Raw genomic sequence first — 11,295 nt, 5'->3', positions numbered from 1 at the left:
TTGGATCATCTTTACTATCATTATTGTGAATTCTTTTTCAGGTAGACCACCTATTTCCTCTTCACTTGTTCGGTCTGGTGCATTTTTATCTTGCTCCTTCATCTGCCGTGTGTTTTTCTGTCTTCTCATTTTGCTTATCTTTCTGTGTTTGGGGTCTCCTTTTTGCAGGCTGCAGGTTCGTAGTTCCTGTTGTTTTTGATGTCTGTCCCCAGTGGCTAAGGTTGGTTCAGTGGGTTGTGTAGGCTTCCTGGTGGCGGGGACTAGTGCCTGTGTTCTGGTGGATGAGCCTGGAACTTGTCTTTCTGGTGGGCAGGTCCACGTCTGGTGGTGTGTTTTGGGGTGTCTTTGGCCTTATTATGATTTTAGGCAGCCTCTCTGCCAATGGGTGGGCTTGTGTACCTTTTTTGCTAGTTGTTTGGCATAGGGTGTCCAGCACTGTAGCTTGCTGGTCATTGAGTGAAGCTGGGTGCTGGTGTTGAGATGGAGATCTCCGGGAGATTTTTCCCCGTTTGATATTATGTGGAGCCTGGAGGTCTCTTCTTGACCAGTGTCCTGAAGTTGGCTCTCCCACCTCAGAGGCACAGCACTGACTCCTGGCCGCAGCACCAAGAGCCTTTCATTCGCACGGCTCCTCAGTTTGGGATGATTCGTTGTCTATTCAGGTATTCCACAGATGCGGGGTACATCAAGTTGATTGTGGAGATTTAATCCGCTGCTCCTGAGGCTGCTGGGAGAGATTTCCCTTTCTCTTCTTTGTTTGCACAGCTCCCGGGTTTCCCCTTCTTTATTTCTGATGGTATCAGATTGGTGAGAGCCAAGGCAAGGACCCTGAATGAGGACTGAGGACCCCAAGGAGCCCAGGACAGAGTCCCATAGCGCTGTCAGCTGTGGGTGCCCCCTGGTAGGGGTGCTAGGCTGAGGTGCCCCTTCACTTCTTCTTAAGGTATCCCAGGAAGATGAGGATCTGGGTCTGAGGTATAAATTTAGAGCAGCACAGAGGAGGGGGCCCAGGCCCTGCCCAAAGTTGATATGATGGTCCTGCATATGAACTGAGGGGACCCCAATGCTCCAGAGTAGAGGGGGCTCCACAAGGACTTGATAATTGCCCACTGCTGCTCTCAGCCCCAATAAGCACCAGGCAGGGCTGGCAGGCTGCAGCCTGAGGCTCACTTTAATTATTTCCACAGGGTTCTTAGAGGACAGGGTGATCAGAACAGGAGTCCTGTGTGTTCGTAGAGCAGGGCCCACATGGAAACCTGAAGAGCGGCCCTCTTAAAGGCAGGGTGGTACCTCCCTGCTGTAGGCACTCACTCCCTCTCATCCTCTCGCATCTCTGCCAGATCACCCCGCTGTCCTACCTGCACTCCTGCCTTTTGTCCCTGACCACAGTCACCATGCCTCGGGGGCGGAAGAGTAAGCTCCGCACCCGTGAGAGACGCTGCCAGGCCCAAAGTGGGACCCAGGGTCTGACGGGTGCTCAGGCCACTGCAGCTGAGGAGGAAGCCGCCTCGTCTTCATGTCCTTCTCTTGGGGTTACTACTCGGAGAAAGCCGGGTGCTAAGTCACGTAGCACTCTCAAGAGTCCTCAGAGGGCCCTAGCCACCACCACTAATCCTGCAGGTGTTTCTCCCGCAAGATCAAACAAAGGAGCCAAAGGCCAAATGAAGAAAAAGCACAGTTCCTCTCAGGCCGCCGTCTCCGCCGTGCGGTCTCGAAAAGGCCCTCTAAGGAGGACAGCGAGTGTGTTGGTGCAGTTCCTGGTGCACATGTATAAAATGAAAAAGCCTGTTAGGAAAGCACATATGCTGAAGTTTATCGCAAAGAAGTACCAAAATCGATTCCCTGAGATCCTCAGAAGAGCTTCCTTCAGCATGGAGATGCTATTTGGTGTTGACTTAAAGGAGGTCGACCGTACCAAGCATACTTATACCTTTGTCAGCAAAATGGCTCTCCCCGACGATGGGACCATGAGCCGTGGCAGCGGGTTACCCAAGACCGGTCTCCTGATGTACATTCTGGCTGTGATCCTCATGAAGGGCAACTGCACCACAGAGGAGAATATCTGGGAATTCCTGAATAAGATGAGAGTCTATGCTGGGAAGAGGCACTTCATATTTGGGGAGCCCAAGAAGCTCATCACCCAAGATTGGGTGAAGCTGAAGTATTTGGAATACCGGCAAGTGGCCAACAGTGATCCAGCGCGCTACGAGTTCCTGTGGGGCCCGAGAGCACATGCCGAAACCAGCAAGATGAAAGTCCTGGAGTTCCTGGCCAAGGTCAATCACACCGTCCCCAGTGCCTTCCAGTCTTGGTATGAAGAGGCTTTGAAAGATGAGGAAGAGAGAGCCCAAGCCAGTGGATGTTCCAGTGTTCTGTCCAGCTCCTCCCACACAGAATCTGAGGCAAATTCTGCACTTTGTGGCTGAAGAGAGCATTCAATATTTCAAGTAGTGTAGGGCTGGGTGTGACAGAGGGAATACTGTATAATACCTTCGTGTTCCTGTTCTGTATGGGGAATTTGGAAATACGTCTTTGTTTTTTGCTGTTTTTCAAACGTTACTCCTAAATGAAATTTTATTTAGCATTAGAATGTAAGTTTATGAATTACATCAGTCATACTGTTGTTTATCAGGTTTAAGAATAAGAGTTTTGCTGTTTTGTAAAACTTATTGGGAAAACTTCCATCTTATTTAGTAATTTGGTGGAAGATAACATGGCATTGCAATATGCAATTCCTTGAAAATGTGAAAAAGTTAAGTATAGTATAGTATACTGTATGTAGTATAGTATAGAAAAAGTAAGATGGTCAATATTTGGTTTACTAATTCCTTTTACTCTGTTTTATAAAATTAGAAATAACAGTATGTGCTTGGCTCATTCAAAAATGTAGAATTAAATCATAATAAATTAGACCTCATGCTCACAGGCTCGTTTATTCCCCAAACATTAATTGAGCATCTGCTCTTAGAAGGCTCCTTGCTAGTACTGTGAGAGCTGAGAAGAAGGAGACCTAGCCACTGACCATAAAATTATAGAGCCGAGAAGCAGCTATCATATAAAGAAAATGGTGATGTATACTCTAAGACCAAAAGGTCAAATGAAAAGACAGGATAAGAAAGGAGAAGGGGTGGTTTCACATGATAGCAGTCAAATGTAAATTCCCTGATGCAAGGCAGTGGTGGGCCTTGGGAAAAATGTAAGTCCTTCAGTGGGAGGTAATTATAAGTTAGGTGCGTGGTGGGCTAGATGAGACTGATAATTTTGAGCAGGGGCCAGATCCTCAGATGGTGGGCTGTACAGTTGAAAGACAAAGCCTGGAATGGGAAACTGCCCGTAGCAGTTACAGGCACACTTCATTTTGTTGCGCTTTGCTTTATTGTATTTCACAGATAGTGCTTTTTCTTTTCTTTTTTTAACAAATTGAAGGTTTGTGTCAACCTTGCTTCCAGCACGTCTTTCAGCGCCATTTTTCCAACAAGGTATTCTCACGTCGTGTCTCTGTGTCACATTTTGGTAATTCTCACAATATTTCATACCTTCCACCAGCAAAAAGATGGACTCGCTGAAGGCTCAGATGATGGTTAGCATTTTTTAGCAGAAAGGTATTTTTTAATTAAGGTATGTACATTGTTCCTTGACATAATGCTATTGCGCGCTTAATAGGCTGCAGTATAGTGTAAACATAAATTTTATAAGAGCACTGGGAAACCAAAAAATTCTTGTGACTCACTTTATTGTACTATTCACTTTATTTTGGGGGTCTGGAACCAAACCTGCAATATCTTCGAGGTCTCCTTGTACTTTGGGGTTGTGGGTAAATCAGAGAGAAATCACCTGAGGCAGGAATAGAATGTGTCCTGTGCTCTTGTCCCAGTGCAGGTGAACACTATGCAAATTAGATGTTTTATTCACGCTGTCATGTCTCCAGGGAGTTTCTGAGAAATAAGGGTGGTACTCCCCTGAGGGGTGGGGGTGCCCAGAAGCCACTGGTCTGGCACTCTTTGCCCTAGTTGGGGGAGCCAGAGCCCACTCCACAAAAAAAATCATTCAAATTAAGTTATCTTGATTGTAATTTGGCAAACTCTAGGCAAGGAATAGATATTCGTGGGTGGTTAAATGAATGAAAGTGGGAGTGGTTTATAAAGAAGGGCAGCTGAGAGGGAGGTACGTTTTAGGTCCATGAAACATTTTAGAGCTTCGTGTTGCATCTACTGAGGAAGTCTACCTCATGTTGACCTTGAATGACATACTCTAACAGGGAAATACTAGTTTTCCTTGCTAAGCAGGATTTTGCCTGATAGGGGTTTCTTTGCCCTAGAGCCCTGCTTATTCTCTGGCATCTCCTGGATTGAAAGTTAAATCTCAGTGTAGTGGGTTGAAACTCCAGGGGACAAATTAATCATAGTAAGAACTGGCATCCTTGAAAGTCTCAGTACCAGCCAGGCAATGGGCCAGGCACTTCACAGGCATTATATAAATTCTATCAGTCCCCAAGGCAGAGCTTCTCAAACCCATTTCACAGATGAAAAGACCGAGGCTCACAGAGTTTGGTAATGTGTTCAGTTTCACACAGCTGTTAAGTGACAGTGTTGGAACTAGACTCCTGGCCTAACTAAGTCTGACGCCCACACTTTTCCATTCCTCCCAGCCCGAGGCCAACTTTGTGTTCCTTAATTCACCTTACTTCTCACTCACTACAAAATATATCTCAGGTGATAAAAAGGAGGACTCTGTGCCCAAAACACTGGATGGGAATACATAAGCACAGCAATAAGCGTCTCAAAATAGTTGAAAAGGGTGAAGAAAGCAGAGGAAGATATTTAGTGACAGTATGATCATCTACATATCCAAAGTCAGATAACCTCAAAAGATCAGGGGCTCAGAAAATCATGCTGGACAGCCCTTCGCATTTGGAAGTTAAATCTATTCAAAGAGAAGTTACATAAAATGCTAAGTCTTGCTGGTAAAGAGAAGGGAAAAACCAATGTATTTTTTTTCTTTGACAGCACATCCATCCTGCCTTGTGTTACAACTTCCCTACTTCACATCACTCCTGGGACGGAGACCCAGTCTCTGAAGGGTTTGCAATAGGGAAACCGGTCAAGAGTTTTCAGGGATGGGCCCTTTCCCAGGAAGCCTTTAATCAAGAAACAGGAGCCACGATGAAGGGCCCCTTACGGGTGGCCTGGGGAGAGCAACATGCCAGGCAAAGTTGTCAGCCTGAGCATGCCCTCACTTACTCTTCAGGGTTCTCAGGGACTTGTGAGTCCTACCTAGGAGGATGAGCTCAGGTCAGTAGAGGGAGGAGTCCCAGTCTCTGCCACATGTGGTGGTGAGGACCCTGAATGAGGAATGAAGGAAGCACACCCGCCACCCCCGAACAGTGTGTCCCATGGACTCCTGACCCTGCCGTCAGCCCTCAGAGTCCCCAGACAGCCTTGTCAAGATGTGGCTGAACCTGATTTCCACGTAAGAGGTTGAGAAAGTGAAGACTTTGGCCTGAGGTTGGCCAACTCAGGTCAGTAGAGATAGGATTTCCAAGGTGCCCCAGGAGGAAGGTGAGCACCCTGAAGAGTTCAGGGCCCACCAAACCCATATCAGCGGAGACCTCACAGAATCCTCCCTGTTGCCGTGACAGATCCTGGTGTAAATGTCAGGAAGAGACGGCCTCATATCCTTCTCGGGGATCACAGAAAAGTGCGGAACTTGGTTTGAGGGGGAGGTCCCAGGGCAGCAGAGGGGGGAATCTTAGGCCTTCACGTGAGTCAGATTTAGGGTACTGAGTTAGAACCCTGAGTGGGATCACCATCATATGGTCTCAACCTGCCTGATACAGTTGTCACTCATGGCATGGCAGGTGTGGCCAAGTAAGGCCACCCTCACCTCCTATTGGATCTCAGGGAAATAAGAGCCTTTCTCTGAAGAAATGTCCTCAGGTCGAGAAAGAGGGGAGCCTCAGGCCCTGCCAGGAGTCAAATCAAGGAAACTGAGTGAGGACTGAGAGGCCCACCCACTCTTGCATAGAGGGGAAAACTGGCCCTGCACCTGCACTCAAGACTTAAATCCCCAGGGAAGGGTGTGAGGCTGAGCAACAACCACCACCCCTCATCAGTTTTTTTTTTTAGTTCACTTTATTTTTTTTTAAAGCAGTTTTAGGTTCACAACAAAATGGAGCAGAAAGTACAAGGAGTTCCCATGTACCCTCTTCCCCGACACAGCTCACACCTCCCCCACTATCAACATCCCCCATCAGAGTGGGCCGTTTGCTACGATCTATGAAGCTACATTGATACATCATTAGCACACAAAGTCCAGAGTTACACTGGCTTCATTCTTGGTGGTGTACACTTTGTGGGTTCTGACGAACGTATGATGACTTGTATCTACCATTATAGTGTCATACAGAGTAATTTCACTACCCTAAAAATTCTCTGTGCTCTATTCATCCCTCCCTGCCCCCAACCCCTGGCAACCACTGGTCTTTTTGCTTTTTCTATAGTTTTGCCTTTTTCCAGGATGTCATGTAGTTGGAATCACGCAGCATGTAGCCTTTTAAGATTAGTTTCTTTCACTTAGTAATACACATCTAAGGTTCCTCCATGTCTTTTCATGGTTTGATATTTATTTCTAGCACTGAACAGTATTCCATTATTTATCCATTTACTTGCTGAAGGACACCTTTGTTGCTTTTAAGTTTTGGCAATTATGAGTAAAGCTGCTATAAACATCGGTGTGCAGGTTTTTGTGTGGATGTAAGTTTCCAACTCATTTTGGTAAATACCAAGGAGCATGATTACTAGATTGTATGGTAAGAGTATGTTTAGTTGTTTTTTTTAAAAAAACAATTTATTGAGGTAGGATGGGCATACAAAAACCGTACATATTTAATGTATACAAATTGATGAGTTCGGAGATAAGTATCCACTTGTGAAACTATCAGTCACCGCAGTTTATGCCATAAACATATCTATGACCTCCAAATGTTTCCTCCCACCCTTTTTATTTTGTGTGTGTGATAAGAACACTTACCATAAGATTTAACCTGTTAGAAAGTGTACAATATAGTAGTCTTAACTGTAAACTCTATGCTGTATAGTAGATCCCTAGGATTTACCTTGCATAACTGAAACTTTGTAACTTTTGATTAAAACCTTCTCATTTTCCCCATCTCCATAGCCCCTGGCAACCAGCACTCTACTCTCTGCTTCTCTGACTTTGACTATTTTAGATTCCTCATATAAATGACATCATGTAGTATTTGTCCTTCTGTGTCTGGCTTATTTCACTGGAACATAATGTTCTCTAGATTTATTCACGCTGTCATAGCTGGAGAAGTTTTAGCTTCTTTTTAAAGCTGAATGATATTCCATTGTATGTATACTTTACACTTTATCCATTCATCCATCGGTGGACATTTAGGTTGCTTCCATAGCTTGGCTATTAGGAATAATGCTGCAATGAACATGGGAATGCAGATATCTCTTCAAGGTCCTGATTTCAATTCCTTTGGATAGTAGTGGGATTGCCGATAATATCATATGTTATTTTTGATTTTTTTTTTTTTTTTTTTTTTTGCGGTACGCGGGCCTCTCACTGCTGCGGCCTCTCCCGCTGCAGAGCACAGGCTCCGGACGCGCAGGCTCAGCGGCCATGGCTCACGGGCCCAGCCGCTCCGCGGCACATGGGATCCTCCCGGACCCGGGCACGAAGCCACGTCCCCCGCATCGGCAGGCGGACTCTCAACCACTGCACCACCAGGGAAGCCCTATTTTTGATTTTTTGAGGAGCCTCCATACTGTTTCCCATAGTGGCTGGACCAATTTACATTCCCACCAACAGTATAGAATATGTTTAGTTTACTGAGAAGCTTGCAAACTGGCTTCCAAAGTGGCTATACCATTTGCATCACCACCAACAATGAAAGCGTTCTTGTTGAATCCCATCCTCACCAGCATTTGGTGCTGTCAGTCCTCTAGATTTTGGCACGTAGTGGTTTCTGGTTGTAATTTTAATTTGCAGTTCCCTAATGGTACATGATGGTGAGCATCTTTTCATATGCTTGTTTGCCATCTGTATATCTTCCTTAGTGAGGTATCTGTTCATATCTTTTGTCCATTTTTTAAATCTGGTTGTTAGTTTCCTTCTTATTGAATTTTAAGAGTTCTTTGTATATTTTGGATAAAAGCCTTCATCAGATCTGTCTTTTGCAAATATTTCCTCTGAGACTGTAGCTCATCTTCTTGTTCTCTTGATGGTGTATTTTTGCAGATTAGAAGTTTAAGGGAATGAAATCTAGCTTATCAATTATTTCTTTCATGGATCCCCATCCCATTTTTTATGAGTTCTGGAAGGAGGTGAGATCCTTGGTCTGAAGGTCCAGCCCTCAGTCAGCAAAAGGAAGAGTCCATGACCCTGTGCGGTATCCAAGTGAGGACTCCAAATGATGACTTAGGATCTAACAAGCTCAGGACAGAGAGGTACCCACAGAGCTTTAACTACTGGGTTCCCCCTGATAAGAGTGGTGGGCTGAGGTGCCCCTCTCACTTCCTTCTTGTGGGTCCCGGAGAGCTTTGGGGTGTCACCTTTAGAGTAACAGAGAGGGGAGTTTCCAGGCCTTGCCAAGAGCTGTCATGATAATCCTGAAGCTAAACATAGAAGACCCCCTACACTGAAAAACACAAGTGGCCCCACTATCAACCATGCTGTCACCCTAGTCAGTAAAACACGGGGCAGGCAGGCTGCAGCCTAAGGCTCACCGTTTCTCCACTGGGTTCTCAGGGACAGGTTGACCAGGAGAACAAGAGCCCTGCAGAGTCCTAGGGCAGTGCCCTCAAGGAAACCTGCAGAGATGGACTTGGTTAAAGCTTACGTGGAATGTCCCTGCTGAAGGTCCTCACATCATCTCATTCCCCCTCCTCCTCCCTCCTCCAAGTGCGGGCATCACCCACACTCCCGCCTGCTGTTCCTGATCACACTCATCATTCCCTAGGGTCACAAGAGTAAACTCAGTGCTCGTGAGAAATGCCAGCATGCCCGGGGTGAGACCCAGGATCTCCAGGGTGCTCAAACCACTGAGCAGGGAAGAGTCCCCCTTCTCTTCCTCTCCTGTTTTGGGGATGTTTCCTTGGACTCCCCGGTGGCTGGCATTCCTAGGAGCCTCAGAGATCCACATCCACCATCGTTACTTCTCAGCTATTTCATGCACAATGTCCAAAAAAGATGTCAAGAGCCAAGATGAGAAAGTGCACGTCGCTCTAAAGCCTCAGCCTCCACTGAGAGCTTACGGAAGGACCTTCTAACCATGAAGGCAGGGATGTTGATGCAATTCCTACTGCAGAAATATAAAAGAGCCCATCATGAAGGTAGACATGCTGAAGGTTGTCAACAAAATGTACAGGAAACAATTCCCTGAGATCCTAAGGAGAGCCACTGAGCACATGGAACTGGTCTGCGGCCTTGACTTGAAGGAAGTCAAGCCGAGTGGTGATTCCTATGCCCCTGTCAGCAAGCTAGATCTCACCGATGATGGGCGTCGGAGCAGTGGCGGGCGGTTTCGGAAGAATGGGCCCCTGATGCCTGTCCTCGGTGTGATCTTCTTGCATGGCGACCGCGCCTCTGAGGAGGAGATCTGGGAATTCCTGAATGTTTTGGGTGTTTTTGATGGAAAGAGGCACTTCATCTTGGTGGAGCCCAGGAAGCTTATCACAGAAGATTTGGTGCAGGAAAATACCTGGTGTATCATCAGATGCGTGACAGCGATCAAGAGCCCAAGCTGAAACCAGCAAAATGAAAGTCCTGGAGTTTTTGGCCAAGGTCGATGATAGGGTCCCCACTGCCTTCCCATCCTGGTATGAAGAGGCTTTGAGAGATGAGGGAGAGAGAGCCCGAGCCAGGGCTGCAGCCAGGGCTGGCACTACTGCCATGGCCAGTGCACATTCCAGGGCCACATCCAGTTGCTCCTGTCACCCTTAGTGAGGTAGAGGCCGATTCTTCACTTTGTGGTTGGAAAAGCCTGTTAACCAGTGTTCCTGATATGCATAAATTCCTGTTGGCTTATTTTTTTGGTAATTTTCAAGTGATCTTCTTTTCAAAAGAAAGTTTATTTAGATTCAGAACAAGCTTATGAATGACATGGGCACACACTTATTGCTCTTTATCAGATTTAGAAGTAAGAATTTTGTTTTTTGAAATACAAATTGAAAATTTTTAAATCATTGATGTGATCCAGAGCAAGACTGCATGGAATTGGAATAGGGATATCCTTGGTAATGTAAAAGAACTCCCCAGTAAAATAGGATAAGAAGATAGAGAAAACAAATTAAATTGTTCACCTATGGGTTTGGTGTACTCCATTCAATCTTTCTTTTCCAAAATTTAAAAGATATACACTTTTTAAAGTCAGGAAAAGATATATACCTTTTGCATTTAGGATGTGCTTAAATTATTCAAGAAAATATGAGTTTATGGGACTGTAAATTGATGCAGCCACTATGGAAAACAGTATAGAGGTTCATCAAAATATTGAAAATAGAACTACCGTGCGATCCAGCAATTCCACTCCCGGAAATTTATCTGAAGGAAAAGAGAACAACAACTTTTTTGAAAAGATATCTGCACCCCCCCCATATTCATTTATTTACCATAACCAAGACATGAAAACAACGTAAGTGTTCATTGATGGATAAATGGATAAAGAAAATGTGATACACACACACTCACACACACAGTCATACTTTCACTCTCCCTCGGATATTATTCAGCCATTTAAAAAAAAAAAAAAGGAAATCCTGCCATTTGCAATAACACAGAGGGACAGACAAAGACAAATACTATATGATCTCACTTATATGTGGAAATTTAAAAAAAAAAACACCCAGAGAACAGATTGGTGGTTGCCACAGGTGTGGGGTGGAGGATGGATGAAATGGGTGTAAATGGCCAAACGGTACAAACCATTTACAAAATAAAGAAGTCCTGGGGCTGTAATGTACAGCATGGCGACTATAGTTAATAATACTGTATTGTATATTTGAAAGTTGTTAAGAGAGTAGATCTTTTTTAATTGAGGTATAGTTGATGTACAATATTTTATAAGTTTCATGTACACAACAGAGTGATTCACAATTTTTAAAGGTTATATTCCATTTACAGTTATTATAAAATACTGGCTATATACCGTTTGTTGTGCAATATATCTTTGTAGCTTATTTATTTTTATTTTATTTTTATTTTTTTGCGGCACGCCGGCCTCTCACTGTTGTGGCCTCTCCCGTTGCGGAGCACAGGCTCCAGACG

At 45.1% G+C, this 11,295-nt stretch overlaps 1 protein-coding gene and 1 pseudogene across 1 annotated transcript; both read left to right on the top strand.

Annotated features, from left to right (window-relative positions):
• Window positions 1-1,394: 1,394 nt before the first annotated feature.
• LOC132418036 (melanoma-associated antigen B3-like) lies at window positions 1,395-2,426 on the top strand. The gene has a single exon (XM_060001944.1). It carries the CDS (start codon window positions 1,395-1,397, stop codon window positions 2,424-2,426), a length of 1,032 nt encoding a protein of 343 aa, XP_059857927.1.
• A 2,736-nt stretch (window positions 2,427-5,162) lies between these two features.
• Window positions 5,163-9,972, top strand: LOC132418232 (melanoma-associated antigen B4-like; annotated as a pseudogene).
• The last annotated feature ends 1,323 nt before the right edge of the window (window positions 9,973-11,295 follow it).

Source organism: Delphinus delphis, chromosome X, assembly GCF_949987515.2.
Source record: "Delphinus delphis chromosome X, mDelDel1.2, whole genome shotgun sequence".
NCBI lineage: Eukaryota > Metazoa > Chordata > Mammalia > Artiodactyla > Delphinidae > Delphinus > Delphinus delphis.
Note: the sequence above shows the minus strand (reverse complement) of the source record. Positions and strands in the feature narration are given on the sequence as shown.

Excerpts from the sequence above, each read along its gene's own strand:
- LOC132418036 (XM_060001944.1), top strand. The coding sequence starts at position 1,395 with ATGCCTCGGGGGCGGAAGAGTAAGCTCCGCACCCGTGAGAGACGCTGC.